Source organism: Artemia sp. Qi Xiang Cuo, chromosome 6, assembly GCF_049724085.1.
Source record: "Artemia sp. Qi Xiang Cuo chromosome 6, ASM4972408v1, whole genome shotgun sequence".
Taxonomy (NCBI): Eukaryota; Metazoa; Arthropoda; class Branchiopoda; order Anostraca; family Artemiidae; genus Artemia; species Artemia sp. Qi Xiang Cuo.
The window spans coordinates 82,608,277-82,625,528 of record NC_142799.1 but is presented as its reverse complement, the minus strand read 5'-3'; the positions used below and the strand labels follow the sequence as shown (position 1 = coordinate 82,625,528).

The window sequence follows — 17,252 nt, the reverse complement described above, 5'->3', positions numbered from 1 at the left end:
AAGCCAAACTAAGAGACAGTATTTTAGGCCTTGAACTGGGATTGTGTGTGTTTATTGTGAAAGAGAACCTTCCGGTTTCTAAAATGGATCAGTTGCCTGACGTTTTAAAAAACTACATAAAAGACTCGCCGACTGTTAGTGGTCTTGCTTGCGCCCGGACTAAATCTTCAGAAATGATCAAACACGTGAGTGCGAAAGATGGGGACGAGGAACTTGCTACTGATCTGAAAGGATGCAAATTTTCGATAATCGTTGATGAATCTACCGATGTTTCGTGTACGAAGTTTTTAGTGATTCTAGTGCGTTATGCCAAGAAGGTCGAAAATGATCTTAAACTTGTCGAAGAATTTTTAGCAATGCCAAAAGTAAAAGATGCATCTGCAGCTGGGCTAAAAGCATTAATCGTTAATGAGTTTGTCACTAGGGGCATCCCTGTAGCAAATATTATTGGTTTTGCTTCTGACAATGCTAGTGTTATGTTAGGCAAAAACAATGGATTGGCTACCCTCTTGAAACAAGAGCTAGCATGGCTAGTGGTACATGGCTGCATCTGTCATTCTTTTGCCCTGTGCTCTGCTGCTGCTTGTGAGGCACTGGATTCGTCAGTAATCCAATTTAGTCATGACATATACAACTTTGTCGCCTTTTCACCAAAACGCAAAGAAGAGTTTAAGGAATGCCAGGCCTTTTTGAATATTGCCGAACATGCCGTACTTTATCCAAGTAAAACAAGATGGTAGGCCATGGAGCAGGTGGTGCAGAGATTATTGGAACAGTGGCCTGCATTAACCTTGTACTTTCAGTCGATGATGCTGACAGAAATACCAGCAGCCAACGCAATATTGAAGGGGCTACAAAGCCATGAGTTGCAGCTCTATTATATGTTTCTCGGGTACATTTTGCCTGTGGTGAATAGGCTGAATTTACAGTACCAGAGTGAAGATGTTAGGATTCACCTGATTTTGAAATCTGTGAGAGATACTCTGGGAGAAATTCTGAGAAACTTCATGAAAGAAAATTCTCTGCGAAATAAAGATCCCTTTGAAGTTGACGTCTTCAACCCTCATAACCTGAGACTTTTTAATGAGATTTACTTCGGTGCCAAATTTGATGTTCTAGTCAAGTCGGAAAACTTGCGTTTATCCTCTCATCAGGTGAATGACATTCAAGTCAAATGTGTCAAGTTCTACCAGATTCTTGTGAAGCAGATTCAAAAAAGGATTAACCATAGGGATCCTCTTTTGAAACAGTTAGACTGTATTGACCCTTCAATCGCTCTTTCGGGCCAGATCTCCTCTATAGCACCGCTGTACAGTAGGTTTTGTGCAACATACTCTGTTGACGTCGAGGAGCTTAACTCAAAGTGGATAAGACTGCCATTTGTGGATGAGATCTTTGAAGTGAAAGGTAAAGAAGGTCCTGTAGCGTTTTGGTCCTTTATGGACAGTTGTAAAGATGCAGGTGAAAATAAGATGTTCAAAGTCTTACCTTCATTTATGTTTAACATGATGAGCCTGCCACACGGTAGTGCCGGCGCTGAAAGGCAGTTTTCCCTTCTCAAGCTTATTAAGAGCCCGCTCCGGAACAGATTAGACAGCGAGATGCTGAGTGCCCTCATGCACGTCCACCGGTTCATACCTGATGCAAAGAAATGGACTGTTCCGGTGTCTATTCTGGCGAAGGCCAGAAAGTTTAAAAATTCCGCAAAAAATTTTGCCTTTTTTGTGCATCAGTTTTTAACCGCTGGTTTTGCATTTTTTTTTTTTTTTTTTTTTTTTTTATCAAACATCCTCTCCGATCCTTGACGTAACATTTTTTATAAAAAATTTTTTAAAATATACTAATTTAAGCGTCACCTAACTTCTTTATTATAAATTACCAGCCAAAGGTGGTCTTCCAAAAGGCTTACTCCTACAACTTTAAAATTTTTTAACACAAAAAAAAAAACTATTTGCTCTCCCGTAGACTGGGCGTCCTCCGTCCACAGGAAACCCAGTCTTGCGGTGGCACTGGTTTCATTCTTTTTTTTCTTTTTTTTTCAGCCCTTTTTACGACCTTTACGGTCGTAAACCCTTACGACCTACCGCATTGATTGGCTTATTCAATGTAGGCCTATTTTATTGTTTTTCTATTGATTTAGTGTTTGATTTAAATGGTATGTATTCCCCCTCTATGACAGGCCTAGGAGCCTTTGGGGGATTAGCACAATGTATTTTCTTGTATGATTAATTGATTATGAATAAATCTTAGCTATCTATCTATTTATCTTATCTTATCTGATTTGTAGACTTCCTGATTTGTGAAAGAATTTTGAGAGCCTGCTCAATTAGTCCTTTATTTCAGACTGGCAACTGATGGATTTTTTTGCTTCTGTGAGCACATTCCAATTTTTGGAAGGTTGATTTTGTGTTTTTAGTAAAGCCCTAGTTTTTCAAAATCCTAATATATATTAAAAATACCAGTTTATTTGTAGTCAGTTTGTTTGAGCTAGTTTTGCAGTTTTATCTTGCACAAATTGTGAAGCAATAATTTCTGTCGCTTTAAGTTTCAACTTAGACCTTTATTTCTGTAAGAAAAAATTGGGTTGACTTTTATATTAATTTTTTTAAAGAAGGGTATTATCTTCCTTAAGACCCTACGGTCGTTTAGACCCTACCGTCCTAAAGACCTTACGACCCTACGGTCGTTAGCCGACCCTACGGTCGTTACGACCCTACCGTCGACCCTACGACCCTACGGTCGTTAGCCCTTTTTACGGAACTTTTGCGAATTGCTTTGGCCTAAAATATTTTTCTTAGATCCTACTAATACACCAGAACGTTTTCACGTCGAAATAATAATAGGAATATTGACAATCAGTTGTTAGTTACAACTAGAAACCACGTTTCACGGTACTTCGAATTTCACGCCTTGCTTTTTACGTCATCACCTTGCAGCCCTATGTTGTATAACCTAAAAACCGTGTTCCGGGATTTTTTTTGAAATTTCGGGATTTTTTTTGAAGAAAAATCGGGATTTTATTTTTGAGCTGGTGGCAACACTGCCTTTAGGGGGTGTTTCGCCTTTTTTCGAAAATCAGGCAAATTTTCTTAGGCCCGTAACTATTGATGGGTAGAACTGAACTTGATGAAATTTATATATTGGAAATCAGCATTAAAATCTTATTTTTTGATGTATCTATTGGTATCAGAATTCCGTTTTTTAGAGTTTCGGTTACTATTGAGCCGGGTCGCTCCATACTTACAGTTCGTTACCACGAACTGTTTGACAATATGAGTTTCAGCTCGATGGGAAACTATCACCCCTGGGAAAAAAACATCACCCCTGGGAAAAAAAAACAAAAAAATAAACACGCATCCGTGATCTTTCTTCTGGCAAAAAATACAAAATTCCACATTTTTGCAGGTAGGAGCTTGAAACCTCTACACTAGGGTTCTTTGAAACGCTGCATCTGATGGTGGGACTTCCATTAAGGTTCTTTAACTTCCATGGGGTGTTTCTCCCTTTTTTCGAAAACGAGGGAAATTTTATCAGGTCCTTGACTTATGATGTGTTGGACTAAACTTGATGAAACTTATGAATTTGAAATCAGCATTAAAATCTTATTCTTTTAATGTATCTATTGGTATCAAAATTCCGTTTTTCCGAGTTTCAGTTACTATTGAGCTGGGTCGCTCCATACTTACAGTTCGTTACTACGAACTGTTTGACAATATTAGCTTCAGCTCGGTGGGAAACGCCATTGTAGCTATATTTTAATTAAATTTTTAGTTGTTTTTTTTGTTAATTTAGGTCGTATTTTATGTAATGCGTTCTGGGCGCCCCCCTCCCATAAGTTATTTTTGTATAATTTATTGTCTCCATAATTTTTTTACTAAACTATTATATTTACATCTTATTTTGGTACATTTCATTATGATTAACTCAACTTCACTTCTTAAGTGTGGTGGCTATAAGACACAAGTACCATAGTAACAGAGCAAACATTAGTTTGATCTGATTTTGATTTAGCTTTTTTCGCTTATATTGAGTCGGGAGGGGTGCTGTAATAAATTTTTCCCCCGAATCGCCAACCCCAGGAACGACTTTGTGATGGAGTGGGGGGGGCTGCGGTCAATGTTATTGGTCAAATCTCATGGAAACATCTTAATAAAATAACAGTAGTACTACAAAATGTATTTTTCCACCTAACATGGTAGCTTTTTATTAGCAATCCACCCACCCTCAGATGGTTACCGGTATAGTTCTAGGATATACAAAAAAAAAAAAATGGAACAAGGTAATTATTACTTCATAATTGCAGTAATTTTCTATTTATCAGAGTAGCATGCTTCCTTACTTTGTTACTCATATAGGATATATTGTAATATAGTCAAATAATATTTGGTACTTACGTCCGATAATGACACCACCAAAGAATTGAAATTAGTTTAATCATATTGAGATATACCAAAATGTGAATGAAAATATTATACTTCAGTAAAAAAAAAAAATTATGGAAAATACAACACAGAATTGTGGGAAGCAGGACGGCCAGAACACATTATATTTAATACCTAAATTAGCCGCCTCTATATATTAAATATTTAGTCAAAATATACCCCCAAAATTGTTTCTCTCGCTCAGGCTAAGCTGATTATCTCCGAGTGAAGACAGAGAACTGATTTCATTACAGATCAAGAATAAAGTGTGGTCGCTATAACACCCAAGTACCTAATATACTAATCTAGTAATTATATTGAAATTTTAGCGGAAATTGTTTCATCAGGTCAAGAATGTGATAATATTTTATTTATTTCGCTTTTATTGCTTTGACATTACGAACAAACTGTTGATGAGAAATAAGTGGAAAAAATATCAAACAAACAATATCTACAAAGTTAGTTTCTCAACTAGGACTGTAGCCAGTCTAGGCATTAGATCCCATTTTAACAGTAGTGATTATTATACTGGAAAAAGCTTGAATGGCAAATGTATAAGTATATTAATTTTTTTTGCAAGCTAACTTTCAAAAGATAGGCCGTGATTCGGTATAATTTGAAAATATATGAATTAAGAAGATTATATCGTTTCCATGCTGCGTTTTCATTACTTTTTTGTGGATTGGTAATAAATTCATATAGATAAATTAATGAAACGTATATAAATAAATTATAATCGGATTTGTTAAACAACTTTGAACAAAACGATATCCAAAGATATAATTTCTATTTTACTGAAGTCAAATAAATCGAATTGGATATCCAAAATTAGATACTTCTAGATTTGTCTTGAGTTTTGCTCTAGTTTATTAGTATATTTTTATTTACCAAGATGAAATTTCTTAAATAACTGAGTTTCATGTATTAAGGAGAAGAATATTCCAAAGTAGTCAAGTTAATAGCTTTTACTTGTGTTTTTTTAAGAGTGTAACTGTAAGGCAAAACGGCATTTTGTTAAACCACCCATAACCACCTACTCTAAAGGCATTACATTCACCCTTCATGACGGATCCGCCTTTATTTCTTTGAATGAGAAATAGCGAAGTAGAGACCATCTAGCGGTAACAATTAATGCTTTTTCAAGCAAGTTTACATTATTTTGTACAGAAAATTCAAAGCAATTTAAAAAATCTGGCACGGCGAATAAATAGATCTTAATCTAATGAACAATACGGTATAAGAACATTTTATTTTCGGTTTAAATATTAGCTTCAGATTAGTCGAAAAATTCCATATTAAAAAAAAAAAAAATTTATTAAAAAAAAAAACTGAATAAAATTTAAGAAAAGTAATCCGGTGAATTTATACATTTAATTATAAGCTATGTAATAATACCAGCATTTTTACCTTTCGTTGAAACTTGAAGACGGTACGCGATCTATTAAAAATCGGCCAAAAACATGCATGGTAAGCATAAACCTTAATTTTAAAAAAACAAGTTTCTTCAACTGAAAGTAAGGAGCAACATCAACACTTAAAACGAACAGTCACTATTACGTATATGAAAGGAGTTGCCCCATCTACAAGACCTTGCTATTTACGCTAAAATTTTGACGATGTCCGTTTAAATAGAATAATAAGCTTTGTTGTAAAATTCTAAAAAAAAAACTTTAGCATAAAGAGCAAGGTCTTGAGGAGAACCTCATAATTTTAAAGCAACAAAAAAAATTCTTAGCAAAATCGCAGTTTGTAGATACGAATCGACCTAAGATGGATCCAGGTGTGATAAAAAGTGCTTTTATTTTCATGTCCTTGGTAATTTGAAGATTTTAAGGTCTAGTACCCTGACACACCAGAGATAGGTATGAGAGTTTCCATGAAGATGTACTCGACTGGTTGCTTCAGTATGCCTAGTCCTCACTGTAGAACTGTAGCGTCTTTTTTTTTCAAACATGATACACATTTTATATCGCGCGTATCGTCCCTGGCAATATACGTCACAACCTTAGTTTAGTTGCTAGTGGTCGGAGAAAAAAAACCGGTTTTTCCATATGCTTATCGTGATGTGTAAATCGGAATCGCTCGTGCGCGAAGGCGAATTAGAACTCTTAGTTTCCATTAGAAGGAACCTTCTTGACCACCATTTCTAGACAAAGTAAGCAAAAAAAAAAGAAAAAAGGAAGCAAAAAAATGTATAGTTCTTTACCAAGTGCCTCCTACCTGTGGGCGCTTGGTAGCAAACTGTTAGTCGTAATTACTTACCATTTATTTGCGAAAATAAGGTTTCCGAATTTGTATTGGAAATACGCAACAAAGCAAGGAAAATAAAGTCTTATAAAAAAATATTATAAAAATAAAGTAAAGGTGACTAACGCTTAAAAACCCTAAAAAATCGCTTTTGTTACAAGTTTTTCTCTGTGTGACAAAGACAAGAACGAGTCGTAAGGCTTAAAACAAAACTAACATTCTCCTAATTTTACGGGGTGAGTAATTTTTAGAAACACTGACAAGATTAATACCCAGTGGTTTACCCTTTTGGCAAAAATGAGATATTTCAGCTTTGGCAGAAATTAAGGATAAAAATTACCATGTTGGGAAAAGAAATTTCAGTCGCAAAAAAGCTTCATTTTCCCCACACAAGACTTGCATCATAACCTCCAGGTTCGGAATATGAGAAAAAAGACCTTCATTCATTAAGTTTTGACACTTCTTCTGCCATGAGTCCCAACGGAAGTGAAATTCCACGGACGAAATAGATGAGCCAGCCTTTAAAAAATGGGAAATTCAGCTTTCAAAGCCTACATCCAACTGACAAAATTAATACCCAACAGGTTTTATCTAGAATTAAACGAGCAGTAATTATGTATGCACTCGCAATTTTTTCCCAAAAACGACACTATAACTTTTTCCTGAAAATTGACACACGATCATTTTCCGATGTGAAAAACACAATCTAGATAGATCCGGACTTCGGGAAAATTCGTTTACCTCTCCCAGCCCTGTTAATATAGTATGCTGACTGAAATTAGAAACCCCCGATGGTTAAAAGCCTTGTGCATGAGCAGGATTTTCAAAAGGCAACTTGTTTATTGGAAAATCAGTTGATTACGACAAAGTTTAGAAAAAGACGTCCCCGACTAATAGATGTGAAGGCAAAAAAAAACAGTAGCGCATGGTCTTTTGTAAGAATCGGAAATCGGAAACCTACTGACTGCATCATGAAAAATACTAAAAATCATGAAAAAAATAGAGGGCTTTTATCTGCTATTGACCAAGTGGAGACCCTTTAAATTAAACGTTTTAAATTTCTTGTATCTCCTAAACAAAAGCTCTAGGTCAACTGCTTGGACTTCCAATCTCTCCTCAAGATCCCCTCAATATACCTTGAACCTATTACCCTCAGCCGTTCTCTTGATTTTGCTGATATTCCTTATTGACAACCAGCAAGGATAATGTGTGCTTTGATGTGAACGCTGAGTCTTATTCGAAACTCATACTAAGACAAAGCGGGGGGATGTCTTCATGAAAATACCTAAAAATACTCATCGCGTTGGATGTCTTCATGTACCCATTCTATTATAATCGTCATGTTACTTTAAGAGCTGAGAGTTACCGATAAAGCCAAATATATATGTAGATATAGCTTTTTTTATTCTCGAATAAGATAAAAAAAAAATAAAACTAGTAAAACAACCAAAAAACACTTTGGAACATGCCCTAGATAAAGATTGTTGTAAAAGTCACTTAATCCAAAAAACTGTTTTGTTTCGTATAGAACTTAATTTGTTTTACAACATGAAAATTCGTACTCCTTTAATATGGACATCCAACCAACCGAGAAAAAACGAAACCAACTGATTTTATTTCAGATTAAATTTAAAAAAAAGGTTTTTTCAACTGAAAATAAGGACCGACATTAAAACTTAAACGAACAGAAAATATTAGGTATATTAGGGGGGGGGTTGCCTCTCCTCAATAGCTCGCTCTTACGCTAAAGTTTTTTTAACTTTTAAAAGAGGTTATTATTCTAATAAAACAGCATTTGTGATTCAGGAGTCATTCTTAAATAACTGGAACAAAAATCAAACTTAGGTTCGAATTAAAGTTCGAATTTTGTTCCAATTCAAAATTAAAGTTCTAATATTGTTCCAATTCTTTGAGAATGGCCCCTAAATCACAAAGACCGTTTAATTAGAATAGATAGCTCTTTAAAAAGCACTAAAAAAAACTTTACCGTAAAGAGCGAAGTATTGACGAGGGGGTGAACCCCCTCATATAAGTAACGATTTCTGTTCATTTTAAGTTTTAATGTTGCTCCTTACTTTCAGTTGAAAAAACTTGTTTTTTTTTTAATTTAATTAATTTCTGATCGTTTTTTAAATAATGCTGGGAAATCCAAGTAGAGGAGGGGGTACCAGCCCCACGAGAACACCGTGCTGCCATCTACAATTTAGTTTAATGCTGACGGGACATAATTTATTCAAGGATTATCGATCGAGTCTAATGGGGGTGTCAAGGTCAATCGATCTGTTGTTGTTGTTGTTTGGCCACGTGTAATGGCATGAGGGATGATTTACATAATCGATGGGGGATATAATTTATTCAAGGATTATCGATCGAGTCTAACGAGGGTCAAGGTCAATCGATCTGTTGTTGTTTGACCACGTGTAATGGCATGAGGGGTGATTTACATAATCGCTCAGGGAATTATTGATTTATGACACTGTGGGGTGATTTACATAATCGCTAGGGGAAATTATTGATTCACGATGGGGGAATTATGAAACAAATATGACTTCATTATTGTTTGGCTAACCTAACCTGTGAACTTGATTTACATAATCGGCGGAGAAATTGTTGATTCACGAAGAGGGAATTAAGAAACAATAATGCTTCTTTAATCTGTGATTTACATAATCGCTAGGGGAAATTATTGATTCACGACGGTGGAATTATGAAGCAAACATGGTTTCATTGTTGTTTGGTTAGCTTAACCTGAGAAATTGATTTACATAATCGGCGGGGAAATTATTGATTCACGAAGGGGAGAATTAAGAAACATTAAGGCTTCTTTAATCTTTAGGCCTGAGGGATAAACGTTCTTTAGGTCAGAGAGAAAAATTAATATTCTATTTTTAAATAGGGCTTCATTGATCTTTAGTGTCAGGAATTATAATTGACGAAGGGGAGAATTAAGAAACATTAAGGCTTCTTTAATCTTAGGTCTGATGGATAAACGTTCTTTAGGTCAGAGAGAAAAATTAATATTCTATTTTTAAATAGGGCTTCATTGATCTTTAGTGTCAGGAATTATAATTGACATCACTTGTTATCTTGGAATTATGCGGGAGTCTAAAGAGATAGAAATTCTATTTTTAAATACGGCTTCACGGAGCTTTAAGTCGAAGAGATAAATTGATATTCTAACGAAACCCTAATAGTTTAGCTAGGAAAATTTATGAGATGAAGAGATTAACGCAGGAAAGGGTTTCCTAGAAATTTGAAATGCGTTAGCGCAGAGATGCCAAACAAAAGGAACACGCTGAAATTACGTTTAGGGATTATTTGGGCGAAACGGTTTTAGATATTTTATGGGATTATTTCGGCGAAACAGTTAGAGACATTTTGAAAGAAGATTTTAGGAAAGGTTTTAGAAGAGAATTTGAGGGTGAAACTCTGTGGTCGTTATAATACACAAGTTCCATTTGAACAGTGTTGTGAGGTCCTCTACCCCAACCCCAAAGGGTTCCGATCCCCACCCCAACCCCGAAGGAAGCCCCCGGTACTCAAAGGCCCCCCAAGCTCCCATAGAGCCCCAGCCCCCCAAACGCCCTCCTCAGACCCTCAAAGGCCCTCCTCTGGTCCTCAAAGGGCCCCCGGATCCTCATAGGGCACCCCCGGGCCCCCCAAAGGCCCATCGAGCTCCCAAAGGACCAACGGGGTCCCAAAGGCCCTACACCGGTCCCCAAATGTCCTCCAGGCCCCCAACTGTCCCCCCGGACCCCAAAGGCCCTCCCCCCGCCCCCCAAAGGGCCAACCGGCTCCCAAAGGACCAATCGGTCCTCAAGTGTCCCCCAGACTCCCAAAGGCCCCCCCAGAGCCCCCAACGCCCGCCCCCGGTCCTCAAAGGTCCCCCCCGGGCTCCCAAAGAGCCACCCGCGCCCCCAAAGTTCTAGTTCAACTTAAAATTTTCTCAACGAAGTGAAGAAAAGTTCAAGTTCTCTTCTGAATTTTACTAAAGAACACAATTCATTTCTAATTTCACCAGAGAAAATAAAAATCTTCCGCTTCAGTTCTTTATTTCACAAAAGACATAAACAAATTTAAAGTTCAATTCTAAATTTTTCGGGGGAAGATAGAAAAAGTAATATCATACTTGTGAATATTTTCACGGAAGATAAAAAGTTCTAGTTCAATTTTAAATTTTCTCAACGAAGTGAAGAAAAGTTCAAGTTCTCTTCTGAACTTTACCAAAGAACACACTTCAATTCTAATTTCTCCAGAAAAAATACAAATCTTCCACTTCAGTTTTAAGTTCCCCAATGAAATAAAGAAATTTAAAGTTCTATTCTAAATTTTTAGATGGAAAATAGAAAAAGTAATACTATGACAATGATTGTTTTCCATGAAGATCAAAAGTTTCACTTTATTTATAATTTTTCTTAAATTCAGTTCTGATTTTTCTCAAAGAGATGAAAAATTTAAAGTTTATTTCTAAATTTTTCTCTAGAAGATAGGAAAAGTTATACTACGATTGTGATTATTTTTCAGTGAAGATAAAAAGTTTCACTTTAATTCTAATTTTCTTAAGTTCATTTTCCGATTTTTTGCAGAGATGAAAAATTTAAAGTTCTGTTCTATGATGATAAAAAGTTTCACTTTAATTCTAAATTTTCTTAAATTCAGTTCCGACCTTTCTCAAAGAGATGAAAAAATTTAAAGTTCTGTTCAATATATTTTCTCGGAAGAAGAAAAGTTCAACTTCGATTCTGAATTTTCTCATTGAAAATGAAATAAGCTATTGATCAATTCTATTTTCCCAAAATAATATAAAAATTTTCCACTTCACTTCAGATTTTTCTCGAAGAGATGAAAAATTTAAAATACTATTCCAAATTTTTCATAGAAGAAAGAAAAGTTCAAGTTCTCTTCTGAACTTTACCAACAAACACACTTCAATTCTAATTTCTCCAGAAAAAATAAAAAGCTTCCACTTCAGTTTTATGTACACCAAGACATAAAAAATTTAAAGTTCTGTTCTAAATTTTTCTGTAGAAAATGGGAAAAGTTATACTATGTTAGTGATTATTTTCCATGAAGATAAAAAGTTTCACTTTAATTCTAAATTTTCTTAAATTCAGTTCCGACTTTTCACATAGAGAAGAAAAAAATTTAAATTTCTGTTACAAATTTTTCATAGAATATTGGAAAAGTTATACTTTGATCGTGAATATTCAAGTTCTCTTCTGAATTTTATCAAAGAACACACTTCAATTCTAATTTCACCAGAGAAAACAAAAATCTTCCAATTCACTTCATTATTTCACAAAGACATAAAGAAATTTAAAGTTCAATTCTAATTTTTCGGTGGAAGATGGAAAAAGTAATATCATACTTGTGAATATTTTCACGGAAGATAAAAAGTTCTAGTTCAATTTTAAATTTTCACAACGAAGTCAAGGAAAGTTCAAGTTCTCTTCTGAATTTTCTCAATGAAAAAGAAATTAGTCATTGATCATTTCTATTTTTTTCAAAATAATATAAAAATTTTACACTTTAGTTCAGATCTCTCTCGAAGAGATGAAAAATTTAAATACTGTTCCATATTTCACAGAAGATAAAAAAGTTCAAGTTATCTTCTGAATTCTAGCAAAGAACACACTTCAATTCTAATTTCTCCAGAGAAAATAAAAATCTTCCACTTCAGTTCTTTATTTCACAAAGACATAAAGAAATTTAAAGTTCAATTCTAATTTTTCGGTGGAAGATAGAAAAAGTAATAGCATACTTGTGAATATTTTCCTGGAAGATAAAAAGTTCTAGTTCAAATTTTAAATTTTCTCAACGAATTGAAGAAAAGCTCAAGTTCCCTTCTGAAGTTTACCAAAGAACACACTTCATTTCGAATTTCTCCCGAGAAAACAAAAATCTTCCACTTCATTTCTTTATTTCACCAAAACATAAAAAAATTTAAAGTTCAATTCTAATTTTTCGGTGGAAGATAGAAAAAGTAATATCATACTTGTGAATATTTTCACGGAAGATAAAAAGTTTCACTTTATTTATAATTTTTCTTAAATTTGGTTCTGATTTTTCTCAAAGAAATAAAAAATTTAAAGTTCTGTTCCAAATTTTTCATAGAAGATAGAAAAAGTTATACATTGATTGTGAATATTCAACATGAAGATAAGGAACTCCACTTTAATTCAGAGTTTTCTCGAAGAAGTGCAAAATGTTCAAGTTCTCCTATCTATGGCTAAGTTTGCTAAAGACAAGCTATTTTCTTGTGAAAACACACAAAATCAGAAAAAATGATCAATTTTCCTCTAGTACCTACGCAATTAGACTAAAAATGAAGATATTTATGCAGAGTTTCAACTAGCTATGGCTAAGTTTGCTAAAGACAAGCTATTTTCTTGCGAAAACACGCAAAATCAGAAAAAATGTTCAATGTTCCTCTAGTAGCTACACAATTAGACTAAAAATGAAGATATTTATGCAGAGTTTCAACTAGCTATGGCTAAGTTTGCTAAAGACAAGCTATTTTCTTGTGAAAACCCACAAACTCAGAAAAAATTTTCAATGTTCCTTTAGTACCTACTAACTTAGACTAAAAATGAAGATATTTATGCAGAGTTTCAACTAGCTATGGCTAAATTTGTTAAAGACAAGCTATTTTCGTGCAAAAACACATAAAATCAAAAAAATGTTCAATATTGATTTAGTACCTACGCAATTAGGCTTAAATGAAGATATTTATGCAGAGTTTCAACTAGCTATGGCTAAGTTTGCTAAAGACAAGCTATTTTCTTACAAAAACACACAAAATCAGAACTAAAATGCTCAATGGTCCTATAGTACCTAAATAATTAGACTAAAACTTAAGATATTTATGCAGAGTTTCAACTAGCTATGGCTAAGTTTACTAAAGATAAGCTATTTTCTTGCGAAAACACACAATATCAGAAAAAATGTTCAATGTTCCTCTAGTACCTACACAATTAGACTAAAAATGAAGATATTTATGCAGAGTTTCAACTAGCTAGGGCTATGTTTACTAAAGACAAGCTATTTTCTTGCGAAAACACACAAACTCATAAAAAATTTTCAATGTTGCTTTAGTATCTACACAATAAGACAAAAAATGAAGATATTTATGCAGAGTTTCAACTATATATGTCTGAGTTTTCTAGAGACATGCTATTTTCTAGCAAAACACGCAAACAAAATCTGAAAAAATTTTCAATTTTCCTTTAGTACCTATGCACTTAGAATAAAAATGAAGTTATTTATGCAGAGTTTCAACTAGCGATGGCTAAGTTTGCTAAAGACAAGCTATTTTCTCACGAAAACACACAAAATCAGAAAAAAATGTTCAATGTTCCTCTAGTACCTACGCAATTAGGCTGAAATGAAGATATTTATGCAGAGTTTCAACTATCTATGGCTAAGTTTGCTAAAGACAAGCAATTTTCTTGCTAAAACACACAAAATAAGAAAAAATGTTAAATGGTAATCTTGTGCCTACTAATTTATGATTAAATGAATATATTTAGGCAGAGTTTAAACTATCTATGACTAGGATTGCTAAAGACAAGCAATTTTCGTTCAAAAACACACAAAATAAGAAGTAAACTTTTCAATGTTACTTTCTTAAATAATCACTTAGTCTTAAATGTATAACTTTATGCAGAGTTTCAAATAGCTATGGCTAAGTTTGCTAAAGACAAGCTATTTTCGTGCGAAAACACACACAATCAGAAAAAATGTTTTCTGTTCCTCTATTACCTAAACACTTAGAAAATATATGAAGATATTTATGCAGATCTTCACCTATATATGACTAAGTTTGCTAAAAACAAGATATTTTCTTGCAAAAACAAAAAAAAAATAAGGAAAAATGATCAATGTTCATTTAGTGACTACGCAATTAGACTAAAAATGAAGGTATTTATGCAGAGTTTCAACTAGCTATGGCTAAGTTTGCTAAAGACAAGCTATTTTCACACAAAAACACACAAAATCAGAAAAAAATGTTCAATGTTCCTCTAGTACCTATGCAATTAGGCTGAAATGAAGATATTTATGCAGAGTTTCAACTATCTATGGCTAATTTTGCTAAAGACAAGCTATTTTCTTGCGAAAACACACAAAATCAGAAAAAATGTTCAATGTTCCTATAGTACATACGCAATGAGGCTGAAATGAAGATATTTATGCAGAGTTTCAACTATCTATGTCTAAGTTTGCTAAAGACAAGCTATTTTCTTGGGAAAACACACAAAATCAGAAAAAATGTTCAATGTTCCTTTAGTACCTACACAATTAGGCTTAAATGAAGATATTTATGCAGAGTTTCAACTAGCTATGTCTAAGTTTGCTAAAGACAAGCTATTTTCTTGAGAAAACACAAACAAAATCAGAAAAAATGTTCAGTGTTCCTTTAGTACCTACGCAAATAGACTAAAAATGAAGATATTTATGCAGAGTTTCAACTAGCTATGGCTAAGTTTTCTAAAGACAAGCTATTTTCTTGCGAAAAAATACAAAATCAAATTCTAGATAAAAATTTAGAAATGAACTTAAAATTTTTCATCTCTTTGAGAAAAATCAGAACTTAATTTAAGAAAAATTATAAATAAATTGAAACTTTTGATCTTCATTGAAAACAATCATTGTCAAATCATTACTTTTTTCTATCTTCCGTCTAAAAATTCAGAATATAACTTTAAATTTCTTTATTTCATTGGGGACCTTAAAGCTGTAGTGGAAGATTTTAATTTTTTCTGGAGAAATTAGAATTGAAGTGCGTTCTTTGGTAAAGTTCGGACGAGACCTTGAACTTTTCTTCACTTCGTTGAGAAAATTTAAAATTGAACTAGAACTTTTTATCTTCCGTGAAAATATTCACAAGTATGATATTACTTTTTCTATCTTCCACCGAAAAATTTAGAATTGAACTTTAAATTTCTTTATGTCTTTTGTGAAATAAAGAACTGAAGCGGAGATTTTTATTTTCTCTGGTGAAATTAGAAATGAATTGTGTTCTTTAGTAAAATTCAGAAGAGAACTTGAACTTTTCTTCACTTCGTTTATAAATTTTTAAATTGACCTAGAACTTGGGGGGCGCGGGTGGCACTGGGGGAGCCGGGGGGGGACCTTTGCGGCCGGGGGGCGGGCCTTTGGGGCACAGGGGGGCCTTTGGGAGGCTGGGGGACACTTGAGGACCGATTGGTCCTTTGGGAGCCGGTTGGCCCTTTGGGGGGCCGGGGGAGGGCGTTTGGGGTCCGGGGGGACAGTTGGGGACCTGGGGGACAGGTGGGGACCGGTGTCGGGCCTTTGGGACCCCGTTGGTCCTTTGGGAGCTCGATGGGCCTTTGGGGGGCCCGGGGGTGCCCTTTGGGGATCGGGGGGCCCTTTGCGGACCTGTGGCGGGCCTTTGTGGGTCTGTGGAGGGCGTTGGGGGGGCTGGGGCTCTATGGGAGCTTGGGGGACCTTTGAGTACCGGGGGCTTCGTTCGGGGTGGGGGTGGGTATCGGAACCCTTTGGGGTTGGGGTAGAGGACCTCACAACACTGTTCAAATGGAACTTGTGTATTATAACGACCACAGAGTTTCACCCTCAAATTCTCTTCTAAAACCTTTCCTAAAATCTTCTTTCAAAATGTCTCTAACTGTTTCGCCGAAATAATCCCATAAAATATCTAAAACCGTTTCGCCCAAATAATCCCTAAACGTAATTTCAGCGTGTTCCTTTTGTTTGGCATCTCTGCGCTAACGCATTTCAAATTTCTAGGAAACCCTTTCCTACGTTAATCTCTTCATCTCATAAATTTTCCTAGCTAAACTATTAGGGTTTCGTTAGAATATCAATTTATCTCTTCGACTTAAAGCTCCGTGAAGCCGTATTTAAAAATAGAACTTCTATCTCTTTAGACTCCCGCATAATTCCAAGATAACAAGTGATGTCAATTATAATTCCTGACACTAAAGATCAATGAAGCCCTATTTAAAAATAGAATATTAATTTTTCTCTCTGACCTAAATAACGTTTATCACTAATACATAATATTAAATAAGCCTTAATGTTTCTTAATTCTCCCCTACGTCAATTATAATTCCTGACACTAAAGATCAATGAAGCCCTATTTAAAAATAGAATATTAATTTTTCTCTCTGTCCTAAAGAACGTTTATCCCTCAGGCCTAAAGATTAAAGAAGCCTTAATGTTTCTTAATTCCCTCTTCGTGAATCAACATTTTCCCCGCCGATTATGTAAATCAATTTCTCAGGTTAAGCTAACCAAACAACAATGAAGCCATGTTTGTTTCATAATTCCCCCATCGTGAATCAATAATTTCCCCTAGTGATTATGTAAATCACAGATTAAAGAAGCCTTAATGTTTCTTAATTCCCTCTTCGTGAATCAACAATTTCCCCGCCGATTATGTAAATCAAGTTCACAGGTTAGGTTAGCCAAACAATAATGAAGTCATATTTGTTTCATAATTCCCCCATCGTGAATCAATAATTTCCCCTAGCGATTATGTAAATCACCCCACAGTGTCATAAATCAATAATTCCCTTAGCGATTATGTAAATCACCCCTTAT

General features: G+C 34.7%; 1 protein-coding gene across 1 annotated transcript in view; it reads right to left on the bottom strand.

The window, feature by feature from the left end:
* The window catches only part of Nup75 (nuclear pore complex protein Nup75), a 125,056-nt gene that overhangs the window by 64,880 nt on the left and 42,924 nt on the right, over positions 1-17,252 (bottom strand). The window contains exon 5 of the mRNA XM_089091303.1: positions 7,009-7,187. Within this exon, the coding sequence (XP_088947429.1) occupies positions 7,009-7,187 (179 nt within the window). The remainder of the gene's footprint in view (positions 1-7,008; positions 7,188-17,252) is intronic.